The 21125-nt window shown below is 40.8% G+C and overlaps 1 protein-coding gene across 5 annotated transcripts in view; it reads left to right on the top strand.

Moving 5' to 3' along the window:
* plce1 (phospholipase C, epsilon 1) overlaps positions 1-21125 on the top strand; it is a 477143-nt gene that overhangs the window by 453387 nt on the left and 2631 nt on the right. For 2 of the 5 annotated variants that reach the window (XM_073027449.1, XM_073027450.1), the window contains exons 28-32: positions 511-639; positions 2679-2882; positions 4850-5023; positions 6578-6796; positions 8109-8320. In XM_073027449.1, the coding sequence (XP_072883550.1) occupies positions 511-639; positions 2679-2882; positions 4850-5023; positions 6578-6796; positions 8109-8285 (903 nt within the window). In that variant the 3' untranslated portion in view covers positions 8286-8320. The remainder of the gene's footprint in view (positions 1-510; positions 640-2678; positions 2883-4849; positions 5024-6577; positions 6797-8108; positions 8321-21125) is intronic. The other 3 variants (XM_073027451.1, XM_073027453.1, XM_073027452.1) reach the window with 3 other exon arrangements.

Here is a 21125-nt window from a genome sequence, read left to right as displayed (position 1 = left end):
GCTCTGTATCACTTTCGCCAATCACCTTTCCAGCTCTTAGCTTCATCCCACCCCCTCTGGTCTTCTATCATTTCGCATTTCCCCCTCCCCCCACTACTTTCAAATCTCTTACTATCTTTCCTTTCAGTTAGTCCTGACGAAAAGTCTTGGCCCGAAACGTCGACAGTGCTTCTCCCTATAGATGCTGTCTGGCCTGCTGTGTTCCACCAGCATTTTGTGTGTGTTATTTATTTCTCAAGCTAATTGCTCATGAGAAGTGGATTGAGACTCACCTCCATTAGCGAACTAGTATGACTGAATACTTACTATGCCATTTCAATGCCAACTAAGGCACAGTCATATAGGGTGGGTCAGTAGTCACAGATGGACTGGAGTGGGTAAGGGTAACATATTTTCCCTTGAAGGACAATAGTGAATAGCAATCCAGTAGTTTATTTTTGTGGTCATCAGTATTTAGACCAGTTGCTGTGGTTATCAGGGAAGAACTAACACTATTTTTATTCCAAACAGTTGTTTAGCACAGAAGACCAAAGAGCTGCTATCAGTTACCATGTCACAGTTTATGGAGTTCCGGGTGCTGAACCATTCGGCGTTTTTGTTGTCAATGAGAAGACAACGGCCAGGCAATTGATATTCAAAGTGAGTCACAAAATAGTCGGGTTACTCAGAAGGTCAAAGCAACCCAAGGAAAATTATGCTTTCTAACAAAAAAAAAGAGAGCTTGAAAACTTTGTTGGGAAATCATGTGTGTTTTCTGTAATTTGTTTAGGAATTTAAAAAAAAGTACAAGTCTGAAATTTAATCCAGATTTTGTGCTTGTGCTCCTTCAGAATTGATTTCTGGTTTGTTTGCAGATCCATTAAATAAATATAATAGTTCATGGATATTTTGGCAGAAAATACGGTTGAAAATGAGGATGATGTTGAGTTTATATTTTTATATTATTTTGTTCTTGAGTGGGATATCATTGCTGGAATATAGAACACTTCAGTGGCTAGAACAACCATTCCCTTGTGAGAAGTAGTAAGAACAGACACGGAATGAAATATCTCAGTCTCTCAAGCAAGTGCATATTAACTCCTGACTCAGAAGTGCGGTATGGGGTATTGGTGAGACCAGATGTGAAGTGCTTCAGTTATATGGGGTATTAATGAGGCCACATCTGAAGTGCTTCATTTATGCTGGACAGTGATGAGACAAAATCCAGAAACTGGATAAAGAAATAGCCTCTTTGTTTAAGGAAGGGTGTTACTGAGTAACAGTGTAGCATAGTGATTAAGGCATCATTTTACAGTGCCGACTGGAAGATTGGGGTTCAGTTCCCATTGATTCCTGTAAGGAGTTTGTACGTTCTCCCGATGACCATGTGAGTTTCCTCCAGGTGCTCTGATTTCCTCCCACATTCCAAAGATGCCCTGTTAGGGTTAGTGAGTTGTGGGCATACTATGTTGGCACTGAAAATGTGGCGACACCTCCCCAGCACAGTTGTTGAAAAGAACACATTTCACTATATGTTTTGATCGAAAGTGATTCAAAGAAACTGATAACCTGAAATTGATGGATTGTCTTAAGAGGAAAAGTAGAACAGACTAGATTTATATCTTCTGGGGTTTCGAAGACTGAGTCTGAGAAAGATACTAGATTTTGAAGAGTCTTGATGAAGATTATTCCCAAAGACTGGAAGGTGGTTAATGTTGTTCCCTTGTTTAAGAAGGGTAACAAGAACAAGACAAAGAACTGCATCAACCTGACATCAGTCATGCACATAAGTACCTTATAGTTGACAAAAGAAAAGCCTCCCAGCAGTCTGTGCTACATTCAGACGCTGAGAAGGATGGGCAATAGTGCAGCATCTGTTCTTTCACCATCCCACTTTGGTCATATCTTGAAAATGTACAGATGCTCAGATCAACACACACAAAATCCTGAAGGAACTCAGCAGGTCAGATGGATAGATGCTCAGGTTACTAGAACAGAATGTAAAGTGTCAGTTAAACAAAAGATAAACAGCAGTAGCTCAGCAGATCTGATTTATAAAATATAAAAACTAACTAAGCCACAGACAATTATGGTTTTTAAACTCCAGAGGTGTACAAAAGCATTAGCTACATTTTTTTTCTCAGTACTGGACAAATACAAACATCATTTCTAAGAAAGTATGTTGGTGTAAGATTTTATTGTAAAGGACTAGCAGATGTGAACCAATGTTAGAAATAATCCCATGGGAAGAAAAAAAAATCCATGCAAGTTATCCAACATGCCCATAGCCCGTGTCATGGAATAAGCAACAAAACACAGGCAGGGAAATTTTCCCAGATGTATTTAGAAACTGGAACATTTGCAGTATCATAAAGCAACTATTTACTGTAAACTCTAGAGCCACTTCAGGGTTCACACAACCTATTACACTGCTGATTATTGTACTGCTCAGAGCTGTGGCCAGTTGGGAACAATTTAACAATTACACCGAGGACATTAAAGAGGATTGGAAGACAAAATGACGAGATTTGAGCATTGAGAATGATTTTCACCTGAAGGGGCATTTAAACAGGAAGCTAGCTGAACATTTGTTTATAGACGTGAGATGTATTCATTTGAAAACTAAAACTGAATTAAGGTTTATTTAGTTTGATCCGTTTCTCTGTAGAAGGTTGAAAGATTCTAACTAATCTTTGCAGATCATAGGCTCGGCAGGTGACTCAGAGACAGACATTTCTGACTATTTCCTTGTGGAAGAGAAAACCTCCCTTTCTAAAGAAAAGAACAAGAAACAGCCATTTCAGAGAGTCATTAGTCCTGAGGAGGAAATTCTAAAAATTCCACATTGTTGGCTTCTAGAGGAAAAAATTATTGGAAAAATTATCTTTAAAACCAAAGAAGAGGTATGTTTATTTCTGTTCTTGCACAAGACTATTTTATGCAACACATTATTAATAATTCTGCAGTGCATAAGATATTTTTCGTATTTTTCTCATTCAACATAGCAATGGATAGGTTCCATTTTGGATTGACAAATGTTCTTTTGGGGTTTGCATCCTGATGCTTTGGAGAATCTTGCACATCCGTTCACTATCATGATCATCACCAATGACACATCAGGACACGTTCAAGATCGGCTGGGGAAGCAGGAATGTACCTGAGGTTGACATATGCATTTCCAATTTGAAGATGGTTGTTTCATGCTTGGATATTGTAGAGGATCAGGGGAAAAGCTTGTCAAGCAAAGGACTAAATCTACTAGCCCCTTACTTGAGAAGCTTTCTTCCTGAGAGAATAATCATTGAATCCAAAGGATCAAAGAACAACCCAATACTAAGCTTAGAAATGACAAAGGTAGAAGGACCAACTTCACAAAAAAAGGCAATGAAACAGTTTTCATATTATTTGATAGCACAGAGTGCTAGAGGCCTAATAAGACCATAAGACATAGAAGCAGAATTAGGCAATTTCACCCATCAAGCCACTCTGCCATTTAATCATGGCTGCCTCTCCTGACTTCTCCCTGTAACCTCTGACCCCTTACTAATCAAGAACCTGTCAACTTCCATTTTAAATATACCCAATGATTTGGCCTCAATAGCTGTTTGTGTCAATGAATTCCACAGATTCACTATGCTCTGGCCAAAGAAATTTCTCCTCATCTCTGTTCCAAAGGGATGTCCTTGAATTCCAAGGCTGTGCCCTCTAGTCTAGACCGCCCCACTGTTATAAACCTTAATACATCAGCAGCTGTCTGCCGAGCCAAACAAATGCTATTCTGGGACCTGTGCACTGATGCTACAAGCTCCTCTCACCCTAGTTTGGCCTCATAAGGAAAATGGGTGCAATTGGTAATGTAATGCACTGACTCTGACACCAGAGTCCCACTCCTTAGTGTCACTGGCACTAAAGCTGAAATTTCATCCCCACTGCTGTAACTTCAGGAGCCACAAACTAGCACTAGTAGGAGAGGAGTCATACTTCTAATTGTGGCTATTGGTTCAGAATGAAAATGCCATATGGAAATGTTGAGAAACCACAATTTGAAAATTCACACTTTAAAAATTCCTGATCTGGTCTTGTCCACCAGAGTCAAGGGAACATGTTTCTTTAACACACCTGGTACATAAATAGGAGGAGGAAGAAGATTTATTAACTAAATTACAAAAGTATTTGGAATTTTATATGTATATGCCCATGCTCTCAGATATATTTAACACGTGAACAAATGTGTGCATATAACTGCACTCACCTGTTCACTCATCAAAATACAGACATGCTGAAGAATACATGTAATATTGACTTCAGGCTGAACTAAACCCGAATGCTGGAGCCATTTAAAAATACGGTATTGGGTCTGACATTACCTACTTACGGCCTATTACACCACTGGCATTTAGGGCAGCAATGAAGATCCTCCATCTCTGGTGGTATTCAGCACTTCCTTCCTCATGTCAGTAGCCTCGTCTCAATTTTCACCACTGTCAGTCATGCAAGCCCCGGTGGGTGGGGATTCAGAAATACCGTCACACTCAGATGTAGAAGGGTTCTTCATAACAATTTTGTTTGACCAGTCAGGATTGTTAGCCCTGAGCTGAACCTCCAAACTTGGAGGAGCAGTGGACCACTCTTAGTTTGGCCTCTATCCTTTGACCTGTTTGGCATGGGTGACCCTTCCAAGATCCAAATCCCTGACTCCAGCCAACAAAGATCTCCAGGTCACTGAGGCATCTTGGAGGAGGGCTGACATACGAAAGACCAATTAAAATTATCAATGAACGTTGCCACGGAAACTTGCCTGTTGCAAATAATTAATAGAATTGCTAGGTATCAGCATGTAATGGAAAGCCTATTGACATTAAATGTTCAGCAGGAGCTAAATCAAAGGAACTGCATGAATGAAACACAAGAGGATGTGAGTTACTACAGCAGTCCAACAGAAGACGACAGCTTCTTGGTTCAGGTGCACGATGTCTCCCCAGAACAGCCCCGTACAGTCATCAGGGCTTCAAAGTTCAGTACCGCCCAAGACATTATTCTGCAGGTTGGTCACAATTTGAGAGCAAAGGCTGTGCAAAGAATGTGCATGCAAATGCTGAGTTAAACCTTGAGCCAGCTGTAAGCAAGATTGAAATCTGCATTTTTGTAAAATATCCTCAGTTAACTAATATGCCACAGACATTAGACTTGGCTTTACACTACTTATGGAGGCAGGGATGTGCTGGGTGGAGACATACTCTTGTTCAGATCAAGAATACCATGCTTTTCTTGCCAATAACTTTACATTAATTTTTAAAACATTTTAATCTTATCCTAATTCAAATTGTCTTCCTCGTTTCCAGCTAGCTGCAGAATCAGTACAGAGTTGCTCACTTTACACATTTTTATTCAGAGCACTGATCCTCGCTTTTTCCACACCATTAATTTGGAAACAAGAGCTCCACCAACTGTTTATAGAAGTATAGTGTTTAAAATATACAGAGCAAGCCGCTCTGGCAGTTAAAAAGCAATGCAGACCAAGAAACTGGGAAATGCAGAAGCTGCCTGCTACAACACTGGCACTGTTGAGAGGCTGAAATTACCAACTATTGTTCGTGAAGACTTGTGATAAAAAAAATTTAGCACACACGTTTAGAGTAAGAATAAAGATAGGAAGGCAAAGTGTGCTGATAGGTAGTGTGCACAGTACTGTATTTGTCAACATGGAGCAGAGAACAAGCTGGTGAATCTGGCCGAGTTAAAGATGTTGGGAATGGCGAGGGTGGAGCTCCACGGGAGGGGTGTGGGACAGGTGGCAGAGAAGGAGTGCCAGAAACAGAGGTGGCAAGGGTGCAGACACACCCAACCCTGAAACACCAGGAGAGGTCATTTGATTCCAATCAATTGGTTTATTGATCATTACTGAATGTTTCTTTGGTGCTTCCTGCTCCCTCCCCTCACTTCCCCTTTTCCCAACCATGATTCCCCTCTTCCTGCTCCCATCCCACCCTCAGTCCGCAATAGAGACTCATATCAGAATCAAGTTTATCATCAGTCAAAATGTGTCATGAAAGTTATTTTCTTGCCCCAGCAGCAGTACAGTGCAATATGTAAAATTATTACAGTGTTGTGCAAAGGTCACAGCTACATATATGTGCCTGATACTTTTGCACAGTACTGAACTTCAACATTAATTTTAGACAGAAATGGTTATGGTTTCTTGCCAAAGATGGTTGAGAGACGAGTTGATAGATATGTACAAGATTTAGATTGGTTAAAGAGAGAGAAATTCTTCCCTTTTGAGAATGGTTTGAGAATCAAGAATGCATATTTTAAAATTTCAGGTAAATGGTACAAGGGAGAATGCCAGGGATTTTCTTCACTCCTATTATAGTTAGGATCTGCAATTCACTGCCTGCAGGATGGTGGAAATAGAATCCACCAGGCTTCCTAAAGGTAATTGAGTAGGAACCTGTTAGAAAAGTCCATGAGGAAAGCGCAGGGAATCAGTTTGATAGAAATGTTCTACTAGAAACTGACTTGGACTTGATGGGCTGAATAGCCTCCTTCTGTTCAGTGCCTGTAACAGTTCAATGATTTTTTTTTACTTATTCTACAGGCATTGAGTAAAGCCAAATATTCCTGCAGCATCCTGAGCAACCCAAATCCCAGTGATTACGTCCTTGTGGAGGAAGTCACAAAAGAGCCATTAAACAAGAAATCATCCATGGCGAAACCTGCTCTTCGAATCCTTTCTGAGAATGAGTCAGTATTTCTAGCCCAGAACAAGTGGAAAGGAGCAGGAAAATTCATCCTCAAGTTGAAAGAGCAAGTACAGGTGAGTAGCCAGAAATTCAGAATGTCAAAAGATGACCAGGTGCAGTAGTTTCAGCTCCAGAACTGATCAGGTTTTAGAGTAGTCAACACTGCAAACAGAGAACCATGGGAGCCTGTGAATACAAAACAAGATCGCACAAACAATGATCAACATAACCATTGATAAACCTGGTTCAGGATACCAGGGGATATCTGCTGTTCATTAAAAGCTGTTGTGAGGTCTTACACTTAGACTAAGATAGTATACCATTGCATCTGCAGCTCCAAGACCTCAACACTCTCTCAATACTGTACCAAAGTGGCCACCTGCATTACATGCCCAGGCATCTGGAGCAATCATAAACTGTAAGATTCTTATAAATGACTGTTACTGCAGTTAGCCTTCTACATAAACATGCGTCCCCAAGTAACATAATATACTTACCTTTGTTTCTCCTTGGCAATGTACTGTATACCAATGTATAACTAAATACCAGCCTGTGATGTAGTGGCATCAGCACTGGACTTCGAGGCAGATGGTCCTGACTTCAAATCCCACCAGGTCCCAACCTGGGCAGCTGCAGTATCTGCACAGGAGAAAGGCCTGGCAATCTTCTTCCATATCTTGCCACAAAAACCATATGGACAACTACACTATCCATAGAGTTGCCATGAGTTGACAATGGCACTCAACAACAACAACAAATTAAATAGTGTTTTCTATCAACCTTAGCAATCTGTGGTTTCACCAAATTATGCAGTTTGATTAGTTTTAGTAGTGGTCAACAATACCCTGGAAACTTGATTCACTGTTACAATAGGGTAATTCAAGGAAATGAAGCAATTTAAGAAAACCTTATTCCACACCACACGGCAGTGGTACATTAGCAATATGTGTGACCTTGAAAGCATCATTCAAACAACAGAAACTTGAAAATATATTGGGTGAAAAAGGAATTAATGCACCAGAAAGAAATCTAGAAAATCTTATAAGGAGAGTTTCCTTTTCAGAAAATAAAGTGGGATTGTGATATCCAATATACAGAAAACAATGCACGCACCTCAGCATTACATGTGATGCTTTACCAATAAACCAGATCATGCTAAATTTAATTTTATAGCATGTTAAGATAGTTGAAAAATGCTACTCCATCTGTGGGAAAAGCCTAGACAATTTTATTTCTTTGCTTCCATGCCAAAAATTAAGAAGTCTGCTTTACTTCTATTCAAAGTGACTTTCTCCAGATGTCATGATATGTTTACTATACTAATTTCTTGCCTGCACTGTTTGTGATTGCTTGGTTTGATCAATAAAGTTTAGAATGTGTTGGCAGGCTGCACAAGAGAAGAAGAAAGGCCTTTCTTTTGCCAACGAACTGAAGAGGTTAACAAAATCAAGCAAACCAAGCCGGAGTTTCTCAATCCCACTTCAGATGACTTCCCCTGAGAGCAGCCAGAGTAAAGATGAAAAAGCTGCATGTAGTCTGTCGTTTGCTGAGATCACCGATTAATACCTCTTACAGGATTGCGGCTCGTGACTGTCTAGGTAGGGCTCAGCATTTAATTCCTTATTGCCTTTGCCAATATCAGGTTGTTACAAACTGAGCTCAGTTGCAAAAATAATGAGCAGTTAAAGTCAAATTATGAGGCAGAGAGAGACGATTTTTACTGGGGTGATGTGGTGACCAAGATAGAAAGCATATCCATGTGGAAGAATAGGTCTCCTCTATGCCCCACAATTCTCTGATATACAGGCTTTGGGGATAAGTAACAAACTATTGAAAGATCATGAAATTCAGATTCTCGCTGTAATTGGAGAACTCTTGCACCTATCACTATTTGTTGAACCAGTTTATATGAGGAAGAAAGCAACAGGTTTGTAAAGACTAATTTGTGTCGGAGCTCTGAGCCTGACAGATGGAACGTGATGGAAGGCAAGGAAAGATCCTAAACCCTGTTGCCAATTCAGCATTGTGTGAAACCATTGGGCAGTTCCAATGTGCCTTAGAAATTAATGCTAGCAGTTTTAACTCTGTGGCACTTCTTTCTGAGGGATAGTTAATTAGAACATATTTCCCCAGCTATGGGTAAGTAGTCCCATTGCCTTGTGGGCAGCCTGGGAGAGATGAAAGCTACGGGAGTAAACCCAGACAGAAAATCCAGAGTGGAGCCTCTATGGCGGCTGGACATCACTGAACACTCTTCTGGCAGCTCCTGCAGCCAGGCTGGAGCCAAAATATTGCTTCACTTTCCTTTGGACTACACCAGTGAGGTTGAGAGGGGTATCCTGATGACTGGGCATCCCACAATCTCCTTACCTTTCACCCAGGCTTGTAGCCTGGAGAGATCACTCCAGTGGCCATTAATCCATTGTCCTTCAAGACAGATGGATGCCATCGTCATCATTATTTGTTTTGGCTCTAGTAAATAATAAGTTTTTTAAAAAGTCATTAATTAAGAGTGATTGCAATATATAAAGGAAATTGGATGAGTCTTATTTTTGCTAAATAAGTTTTCACTTTTTAAAGAATTTGTATGCACACACAAAAGTTTAGGTTAGACACATGGTGTCTTTAGCAGAATTATTGATTTCAGTCAGTGATGTTGCTTCACTTTCAGTGTTACACTGCTCCTTTACTGCTGACGGAGTTCTGGAGGTAATAAACATCCCCCTAAGTTCCACTGGCGGCAGTGGCAGGAAGCATGGTGTCATGTTTTGTGGAGGGTCTGGCTTTGATGACTCAGTGCCCTGCCAGTGGAGGAAGAGGTTGTGATACTTTGGCTGCCAGCTAATGGTGAAATTAGAAGCCTGGCAAACGATCACAGATTTATTGGCATTCAATTAGCTGCACCTGATATGTCAGCTGAAAAATCAGTAGTGCGCTATAAACAAAGCTGCTGTACAACAATAGGAGCTGGAGATGAATAGCAAATCCACTTTTACTGTTTCAAAGTGGCATTTGTCCTGTGAATGGGAATCCTAGGATATCTTAGTTCCTGGGGTAGATGGAAATGGAAATTATTTATAAAGGCTTTTCTTGGTAAGCATTGTTGGAAATAATTAAAAAGGCTTTTCTTGGTACTTTTTTGAAACATCCTTTCAATTTCTTTTTGTTCGTTTCTTTGAGAGGAAAGGTTCTTTGTAAGCTTTATTCACACGACAGATAATTTGTATTGTATTATATAGTATATGGCACAAAATCCGCTCTAAATAACAACATAAAATTAACTGTGCAGCATCATGAAGAATGTAACTGAGAGTATGTGGTCACTGGTCTGCCCAACTGCACTACTGTGAGAGTGGAGGCGACACACAGGTCCGTGACTGAGTTTTAAATAGGAGAATTCGCAAGTTTTCGGTGTTTTCCAGCGGTCCAATAAAATCACGATTGATAATCAAGAACACAGATTAAGGCAGGGACAAGTGGAGCTACCATTGTGTGAGTGGACCAGTGTTAGAGTGGCTTTGGCTCATCAGGCTTGAGAAAGATAAGTATCTGTTAAGTTTCTTCTTCATTCTTTATCTGTTAGTACATTGTAAAGTAGTGGCTCCAGGAGCTGTAATTTGTGTGAGATGTGTGAGTTCTGGGAGACCTCCAGCATCCCAGTTAACCACATCCGCATCAGGTGCACCGAGCTGCAGTTCGTCAGAGAACATGTGAAGGAACTAGAGCTGCGGTTCGATGACCTTCGGCTCATACGGGATACTGAGCAGGTAACAGATAGGAGCTACAGGGAGGTGGTCACCCATAAGCTGCAGGAGGCAGGTACCTGGGTTATTGTTAGGAGAGGGAAAGGAACTGGACAACCATTACAGAGTACCCCTGTGGATAGTCCCCTCAATAATAAATACACCATTTTGGATACTTTGGGTGGGGCCTACCACAGGAGCTGCAGTGGACCAGGTCTCTGGTACTGAGGTTCTGAAGGGAAGTGGGGAGAAGAGGACTGCAGTAGTGATACGGGATTCCGTAGTTAGAGGAGTAGACGCAAGATTCTATGGACGCAATGGACACTCCCCAATGATATGTTGCCTTCCGGGTGCCAAGGTGAGGGATGTTGCAGATCAAATCAACTGCATTCTAAAGGAAGAGGGTAAGCAGCCTGAAGTCTTGGTACATATTAGCACCAATGACATAGGTAGGAAAAGGAAGGAGGTCCAGAAAAGAGAATTTAGGAAGCTGAAAAGCAGGACCTCAGAGGTAGTAATCTCTGGATTGTTGCCTGTGCTACGTGCCAGTGAGGATAAGACTAGAAAGATTTGGCAGATGAATGCCCTGCTGAAGTACTGATGCAGGGGCAGAGTTTCAGACTTCTAGTTCATACGGATCTCTTCTGCGGAAGGTATAATCTGTACAAAAGTGACAAGTTATACCTTAACTCAAGCAGGATTGATATCCTTTGGCAGTGGGGTGGGAAACTGAGTGATTGCACTGAGGGTGCAGCAGTTAGTATACAAGCAGAGGCACTGTGTATTGAGACTGTCAGGAAGGACAGGCAGATGATGGGGCAAAATTGCAGTCTGTGGGGTGAGTTGCAGTGTAATAAGGGACCAAAATTGAAAAGGGTAACAAACACAGGACTGAAGGTGTTATATTTGAGTCAGCACAGTATATGAAATAAGGTGGATGATCTTGTAGCACAGTTAGAGATTAACAGGTATGACATTGTGGGCACCACTGTTCAAAGTGCTAAGGAACTTCAAGGGTAAAAAGGCCCTGATGGGAGTTACATACAGATCTCCCAACAGAAACCAGGATTTGGGCAACAAATTACAACAGGAGATAGAAAATGCATGTCAAAAGGGCAATGGGTGGTCATGGGGGATAGACTGGGAAAATAAGGTTGGTGCCGATTTTGGATCCCAAGAGAGAAAATTAGTAGAGTGCCTACTAGATGCCTTTGTAGAGCAGTTTGAGGTTGAACCCACTTGGGGATCAGCTATTCTGAATTGGGTATTGTGCAATGAACTGGATTTGATTAGGGAGCTTAAGATGCTTAGGAGCAATGATCATAATATGAGAGAATTAACCCTGCAATTTGAGAGCAAGAAGCCTAAGCCAAATGTATCAGTATTACAGTGGAGCAAAGAGTATTACAGCAGCATGGGAGGAGCTGGCCAAAGTTGATTAGAAAGGGACACTAGCTGGAATGACGGCAGAGCAGCAATGGCTGCAGTTTCTGGCAGCAATTCAAAAGGCTCAGGATAGATACATCCCAAGGAAGAAGCAACATTCTAAAGGCAAGATGACACAACCGTGGCTGATGAGGAAAGTCAAAACCAACATAAAAACAAAACTGAAGGCACATAATAGAGCAAAGGTTAGTGGGAAGTTAGGAGATTGGGAAGCTTTTAAAAAACAACAGAAGGCAACTGAAAATCCATAAGGAGGGAAAAGATGGAATACGAAGGTAAGCAAGTCAATAATAGCGAGGGAGATACCAAAACTTTTTTAGATATATAAAGAGTAAAAGAGAGGGAAGAGTAAATAATGTGAAGGTTAATCGATCCTTGATTAGTCAGGGTGTGAAAGGTTACGGGGAAGAGGCAGGAGAATGAGGTTAAGAACGAAATGGATCAGCCATGATCAAATACAGAGCAGACTTAATGGGCCGAATGGTCTAATTCTGCTAATATGTCTTATGGTCTTACAATTTTATTGTCTCTGATATGCAACTTACAGCCAAAACCAGGGGTGAAGCAATATTTACGAGATGGTGCTTCTGGCTATTTCTCATGACTCGTATTTTTTCACTGTTCCTGGTCCCAGAGGAAAAGAAGTTTGTGACTAGGTCAGTGACCCTGTATTGTTTCCATTGATAACTTATCTCCCATCATTTCTATTTTTCAACATAGTGAGAAAAGCAACATTTTCCATTAACCTCAGTTATTTTGAACTGCTGTGTGAAAGAAAGACATGCATTCTTTTGATGTTACATAGTTATTTAGATTACTGGAAAACTTCTGTTCCTCAGAATCATTGAAATTTGGGGCAGAAGGGAGGAAATTTGCCCCATAATAGCACTGCCAGTTCATTGCCAGAGCAAACCCAACACTGTAGTTGGATCACATTACTATCTTTTAAAAATGTTTCTTTGCTCTTCGCTGCCAAGTGCCAAAGGATTTCTACTTAACTCATCAAACTGGCTCAAAATACAAGGAATTAGCTGATGCCAACTTCTTGTAAGGTTTCACTTTATTCCAAATCAGTCATCAAAAACTTAACTTTCTCCCATGAAAAAGCAGATTATTTTTGAATGACTTGGGTGAATTCAGTTGCATTTTAATGGTTGTCTTGAAATAAAATGCAAATTCTAAACATAAATTCAATTTTATATGTGCTTTAAAAATGACATTTTAAAGGTTTCTGTCTTATTATTTTATCTAAAGGCTTTTGAATTTTATTTCGGATTCAGTCTCTTGTTCACTCTAGGATAGTTTAGATAGCCAGTAATTTGAGATAATGTGCAAAACAATTTGCAGAGCTCAGGTAGTCTTGCAGTTGATTTCTTTCTTACGGCCTCCTTCAAGAAATTTCTGTTCCCAAACACTGTCAGTTAGTCATATGATATTTCAGTCTTCTTGAAAAGAATGCTAACATTGCATTTGCCCTCCTTAGTGTAGAAAATATTCTACTCCTTTATTCCTTCCACCAAAGTGCATGACGGTACATTTCCCTACACTGACCCTTGTAGAACACCACTAGTCACCTGCAGCCAACTACAAAAGGTTCCCTTAATTCCCATTCTGTCTCCTGCAGTCAGTCAAAATTCTGTCTATCTTTCTGGTAATACCATGCACTCTTATTTTGTTTAACAGCCTCATGTGCATCCCTTGTTGAAGTCCTTCTGAAAATCCAAGTAAACAACTTCCACTGACTTTCCTTTGTCTATCCTACTGGTTATTTCCTCAAAGAATTACAATAGGCAAGATTTCCCTTTAAAGAAACCATGTGCTTCCAAGTATTCTGAAACATCCTCTTCAATTGACTCTAACATCTATCAAACCATTGAAGTTAGGCTAACTAACCTATAATTTCCCATCTTTTGCCTTCCTCCCTTCTTAAAGAGTGAAGTGACATTTGCAACCACTCCACAATCTGTAGTCTAATCCATCTGGTCTAGCTGATTTATCTACCTTAAGACTTTCAGCTTTCCAGGTACGATCTCCTTGGTAATAGTGAAAAAGTTCATTTCTACCCCCGAACATTTTTGAGTCTTCCATAGTAAAGTCTGACACAATATATTTGTTCAGTTTTTCTGCCATTTTTGTTTGGTCCTACATTACTAACTCTCCAGCATCATTTTCTGGAGGTCTGAAGGCACTCTTGCCTTCCTTTTATACTTATATAGATGAAAAAAATTGGTATCTTTTTTTTATTATTGGCTGTCTTACTTTCATGTTTCATCTTTTCTCTCCTTATTTCTTTTTAAAAGCTTCCCCATTCTCTAGTTCCCCAATAGTTTTTTGCCATGTTGAATGCTGTGCCTTGTCAGCCACTGTTGCCTGAACCTTCCTTTAGAATGCTGCTTCTTCTTGGGATGAACCAATCACATCAACACTGTAATCGGTTCTGGTGCTTCTGGTTGGAATCCATATGTATAATTAAATTTCCCGGAGTCCTATGTGCACCTAATAATGGCAACCATTGTGCAATGGATGTTTCAATCTGTTCTGACATAAATTAGATCTTAATACTACATGGCTGGATGATCACAGGAAAATGGCACACAATGGCTGTATTCTTTAAATCATTTAAAGAATTTAAGGGACATTCTACTGACATTGGGCAGATCCAGAGTGAACTACTGACTGCACAGGCACTTCTCGGGGTGTGTTCAAGCTAACACTGACCAACTTATTGAATGAGTGCCCGAGATATCATTGTGTCCATTATTTGCACAGATGTCACAGCAGATTCAGGGAGGATCGGGTATCTTGAGACAGGAGGCAGACAAATGCACCTGTTCTAAAGCTCAAGATCATACTTGGATATGCAGACTTGCGTGTTTAGAGATTCTGCAGATGCTGGAAATCCACAGTAACACCCGTAAAATGCTGGTGGAGCATAGCAGGTCAAGCAGCATCTATGGAAGTGAACAAAGGGCCAGCATTCCGGGACCAGATGAGGTGTCATGGTCTGAAACATCGGCACTTTATTCCTCTCCTTAGATGTTGCTTGACCTGCAGAGTTCCTCCAGGATCTTGAGTGGAGAATCTGTGGAATTTGTTGCCACAGGCTGCTGTGGAGGCTAAGTCTTTATGTATACTTAGGGGAGAGGATGATAGATTCTGGATTGGTCAGGGCATGAAGGGACATGGAGAGAAGGCAGGAGATTGGGGCCGAAAGGAAAAATGGATCAGCCTAATTCTGCTCCTATATCATATGGTCTAATGGTATTAGGTTTATAAAGACTGCAGTTACTCAGATATGTGTTGCATGGGGTGATCTTCAGCCACATCCAGGACTGGTCTGCTCTCGATGTGGAGATTAGGGTTACAGCACTTTCAATTTCCTAGCTACAGGTTCCTTCCAGGTAGCTGCTGTTCTCCACTGTATATCTCAGTCTGCAGCTCACTGCAAATAAGGTGTCCCTCCTTTTTTGTAAACCACTAACACAGTACATGCTGAACGAGCATATGTGCAGTTGGTGGGAGAACGGTAGCATGACGCTATTACAGCTTGGTGCGTCAGAGTTCAATCATGGCATCCTCTGTAAGGAGGTTCAAACTAATTTTCCAGGGAGATGGGAACCAGAGTGATAGGGCTGAGGATGGGCCAGTTGGTATACAAGCAGAGGCAATGTGTACTGAGACTGTGAAGGACAGGCAGATGAGAGGGCAAAATTGCAGACAGTGGGATGAGTTCATGTGTAACAGGGGCCAAAATCAAAAAGGGTGATGGAATTAAAAAGGCTGATGAATATACCTGAATGCAAACAGTACAGGCAATGAGGTAGATGATCTAGTAGCAGAGTTAGAGATTGGCAAGTATGATACTGTGGGCACAAGTCGTGGCTGGAAGAAGTGCATAGTTGGGAGCTTAAGATCCAAGGATACGCATTGTATCAAAAGGGCAGGCAGGTAGGCAGGCAGAGGGGGTGGGGTGAATGTCGCTAAAAAATGAGATCAATTTTTTAGGAAAAGCTACAAGAAGTTGTTAACACAAGAAACCTACAGGTGCTTGAAGTCCAAAGCAACACACACAAAATGTTGTAGGAACTCAGCAGGTCAGGAAGCATCTAGTGAATGAATAAAGTTGATATTTCAGCCGAGACCCTTCTTCAGCACTGGAAAGGAAGGGGGAAACAAAGATGTAGAACCCTTGTGGGTACAGTTAAGAAACTGCAAGGGTGAAAAGACCCTGAATGGAGCACTGTGACACTAGCTCGTTGCTATTACTAAAGAGAAGATGCTTCGGAAGCTTAAAAGTCTTAGGGTAGACAAGGCACCTGGGCCAGATGGACTACACCCAGGTTTCTGAAAGAGGTAGCAGAAGAGATTGTGGAAGCATTTGTGCTGATTTTGCAAAAAGCACTCGATTCTGGAATGGTTCCGAAGACTGGAAAATTGCAAATGCCACTGCACTCTTTAAGAAGGGAGGGAGGCAGAAGTTATAGACCCATTAGCCTGATTTCAGTGTTTGGAAAGATGCTGAAGTCTATCATTAAGGATGAAGCTTCAGGATACTTAAAGGGGCACATGACAAAATAGGCCAAAGTCAGCATGGCTTCCTTAAGGGGAAATCTCGCCTGACAAATCTGTTGAAATTCTTTAAGAAAATAACAGGGAAGATAGACAAAGAAGAATCAGTGGAATTTGTTTATTTGGATTTTCAAAAGGCCTTTGACAAGCAGCCACACAAGGCTGCTTAACGAGAGCCCATGGTATTACAGATAAGATACTAGCATGGATGGAAGATTGGCTGACTAGCAGGAGGCAGAGATTCAGAATAAAGTGGACCTTTTCTGGCTGGCTGTTGGTGACTACTGGTGTGCCACAGGGGTCAATGTTGGGACCGCTTCTCATCAATTATTTGGCCTAGTTTGTGGATGATTCGAAGATAGATATGGAGCAGGCAATGTTGATGAAACAGGATGTCAGCAGAAGGACAAGCATTGGAAGAATGGTTAAAGAAGTGGCAGATGGAATATAGTGTAGAGAAGTGTATGGTCATACGCTTTGGTAGGAGGAGTAAAGGTGTATTCTCCAAACAAGGAGAAAATTCAAAATTCAGCAGTGCAAATGGATTTGTGTGTGCTTGTGCAGGATTCCTTTAAGGTTAACTTGCAGTTTGAGTCAGTGGAAAGGAAGGCAATTGCAATGTTGGCATTGATTTCAAGAGGACTAGAATACAAAAGCAAGGATGTAATGCTGAGCTTTTATAAGGCATTGGTCAGACCGCACTTGGAATATTGTGAGCAGTTTTGAGCACATTATCTAAGAAAAAAATGTGCTAGCATTGGAGAGGGTCCAGAAGAGGTTCATGAGAATGATCCCAGGAATGAAAAGGGAGGAGTGATTTACTTGTTGGAGTTTAGAAGACTGAGTGGGGATCTAATTGAAACCTATGGAATATTGAGTAGACTGGATATGGAGAGGATATTTTCTATAGTGGAAGAGTCTAGGACCAGAAGGCACAGCCTCAGGATAGAGAGACATCCATTTAAAACAGAGTTGAGGAGACATTTCTTTAGCCAGAAGGTGGTAAATCTGCCTGTGGAATTCATTGCTATGAACAATGCTGGAGATGAAGTCATTGGATATATTTAAGGCAAAGGCTGATAGGTTCTTGATCAAAGGTTACAAGGGGAAGGCAGGAGAATGGGTTCAGAGGGAATACAAAGTATCCATGAAGGAATGGAGGAGCTGACTTGATGGGCCAAATGGCCTAATTCTGTTCCTAAGTCTTATGGTATATTGTGCAGACACTCTGTATTTGCAATATTTGAAAACTAAAAATATGTACATCAGGCTAACAAACTGCAGTTTAGATTGTGAAGAGAGTTTAGTGAGAAGCATTTCAATTGTTTGAACAAAAGATTGTAGTGGGCCATAATTAAGTAATTGTAACTTGATTAAATGGAGTGCAGTTTGTAGTCATATTTATACGTAACTGATCAACCAATATAGATCCAGAAAGTTATCAGGACTTTCATTTCATTTGGGAAAATGTTCAATCATGCTGAAGAATTCAAAATACATGTTTTAATACTTCCAGTAAGTTTTATCTTGTTGTGAGAAGTACTTTAAGATAAACGGAAAGTGTTTCTTTCTTGATGTCATTATTCTGTTGGCTCTTTTTATCTATTTCTTAGTTTTCATTAATGCAAGCAGCTTTATTTTTTCCTGTTATACTGTTCACTAATCCATTAGTTTTGGGTGGTATTTGTAATATAGCTGCCACTATAAGTTTACCAAGGTAGCAAATTCAAATATTTCTTATTGATTGCAGAAAATTGAATGAAAAGTATATTTTCAATGGAGGTTAAAGTACTTTTTGCATATTTACTCAAAATACTTTGTGCACTTATTTTCCAAAAAAGTTTTAAAATACTTAATAATCATTTGTACAAGGGATTGTTACACTCATGAACTCCGATTTTAAGAGTACTACCTCTTAACTATTACCAAGCTATTTAAAAGAAGCCCCTTTGTAGAGATATACTAATCAGAAACATTCATTCACTCAAACCGCGACTTTCTTTTCAAAGTCGTGAGTGGCTTCCTCTGACATGTTGGCACAGATATTCACAACGATAAGATGGTGGGGCTTTATGTACAAGTCATCTGTAGCTACATATAGGGGAAAGGGAATTGGAGGATGATTAAATATAGAAGCAGAGAAAGGAGTTATAGTTGTAAATGTTAAGATTTATGCTATTAAAATTGAAATTGAGAATTGGATGAATGGGCAAAGCTAGAAAATAATTAATTCATTTTCATTTGCATTGTGTGATGTACTAGTATTTATGCTTGAGCTATAAATTACTAACATAGAAAACCTACAGCACAATACAGGCCATTCAGCCCACAATGCTGTACTGAACATGTCCTTACCTTAGAAATTACCTAGGGTTACCCATAGCCCTCTGTTTTTCTAAGCTCCATGTACCTATCCAGGAGTCTCTTAAAAGACCCTATCGTATCCACCTCCACCACCGTCGCTGGCAGCCCATTCCACGCACTCCCCACTCTCTGCATAAAAAAAACTTACCCTGACATCTCCTCTGTATCTACTTCCAAGCACCTTAAAACTGTGCCCTCCCATGCTAGCCATTTCAGCCCTGGGAAAAAGCCTCTGACTATTCACACGATCAATGCCTCTCATCACGTTATACACCTCTATCAAGTCATCTCTCATCCTCCGTCGCTCCAAGGAGAAAAAGCCTCACTCAATCTATTCTCATAAGGCATGCTCCCCAATCCAGGCAACAATCTTGTAAATCTCCTCTGCACCCTTTCTATGGTTTCCACATCCTTCCTGTATTGAGGCAAACAGAACTGAGCACAGTATTCCAAGTGGGGTCTGACCAGGGTCCTATATAGCTGCAACATTACCTCTTGGCTCTTAAACTAAATCCCACAATTGATGAAAGCCAATGCACTGCATGCCTTCTTAACCAAATAGTCAACCAACGCAGCTGCTTTGTGTGTCCTATGGACTTGGACCCTAAGATTCCTCTGATCCTCCACATTGCCAAGAGTCTTAGCATTAATACTATGTTCTGCCATCATATTTGACCTACCAAAATGAACCACTTCACACTTATCTGGGTTGAACTCGATCTGCCACTTCTCATCCCAGCTTTGCATCCTATCAGTGTCTCGCTGTAACCTCTGACAGCCCTCCACACTATCCACAATACCTCCAAGCTTTGTCTCATCAGCAAACTTACTAACACATCCTTCCACTTCTTCATTCAGATCATTTATAAAAATCACGTAGAGGTCCCAGAATAGGTCCCTGAGGCACACCACTGGTGACCGACCACCTTGCAGAATATGACCCCTTTACAACCACTCTTTGCCTTCTATGGGCAAGCCAGTTCTGGATCCACAAAGCAAGGTCCCCTTGGATCCCATGCCTCTTTACTTTCTCAATAAGCTTTGCATGGGGTACCTCACCAAATGCCTTGCTGAAATCCATATACACTACATCTACTGCTCTACCTTCATCAATGTGTTTAGTCACATCCTCAAAGAATTCAATTAGGATCGTAAGGCACAACCTGCCTTTGACAAACCCATGCTGTCTATTCCTAACCATATTTTGCCTATCCAAACGTTCATAAATCCTGCATCTTGGGATCTTCTCCATCAGCTTACCAACCACTTAAGTAAGACTCGCTGGTCTATAATTTCCTGGGCTATCTCTACTCCCTTTCTTGAATAAGGGAACAACATCCACAACCCTCCTATCCTCCGGAACCTTTCCCGTCCCCATTGATGAGGCAAAGATCATTGCCAGAGACTCAGCAATCTCCTCCCTCAGTAGTCTGGGGTACATTTCGTCCAGTCCAGGTGACTTATCCAACTTGATGCTTTCCAAAAGCTCCAGCACATCCTCTTTAATATCTAAGCTCAAGCTTTTCAGTCCGCTGTAAGTCATCCCTACAATCGCCAAGATCCTATTCTGTAGTGAGTACTGAAGCAAAATATTCATTAAGTACCTCTGCTATCTCCTCTGGTTCCATACACACTTATCCACTGTCACACTTGATTGGTCCTGTTCTCTCACATCTTTTCCTCTTGCTCTTCAAAATATTGTAAGATACCTTGGGGTTTTCCTTAATCCTGTCTACCAAGGCCTTCTCATGGCCCCTTCTGGTTCTCCCAATTTCATTCTTAAACTCCTTTCTGCTAGCCTTATGATCTTCTAGATCTCTATCGTTACCTAGTTTTTGACCCTTTTGTAAGCTTTTCTTTTTGACTAGATTTACAACATCCTTTGTACACCACTGTTCCTGTACTCTACCATCCTTTCCGTCTCATTAGAATGTACCTATGTAGAACTCCACGCAAATATCCCGAACATTTGCCACATTTCTTCCGTACATTTCCCTGAGAACATCTGTTCCCAATTTATGCTTCCAAGTTCCTGCGTAATAACCTCAAATTTCCCCTTACTCCGATTAAAAGCTTCCCTAACTTGTCTGTTCCTATCCCTCTCCAATGCTATGGTAAAGGAGATAGAATTGTGATCACCATCTCCAAACTATTCTCCCACTGAGAGATCTGACACCTGACCAGGTTCATTTCCCAATACCAGATCAAGTACAGCCTTAATACATGCTTATCTACATATTGTGTCAAGAAACCTCCCTAAACACACCTAACAAACTCCACC

The sequence above is a fragment of the Hemitrygon akajei genome, chromosome 23, assembly GCF_048418815.1.
Source record: "Hemitrygon akajei chromosome 23, sHemAka1.3, whole genome shotgun sequence".
NCBI classification, from domain to species: Eukaryota; Metazoa; Chordata; class Chondrichthyes; order Myliobatiformes; family Dasyatidae; genus Hemitrygon; species Hemitrygon akajei.
The sequence above is the reverse complement of the archived record's forward strand: the minus strand, read 5'-3'. Positions and strand labels throughout refer to the sequence as shown.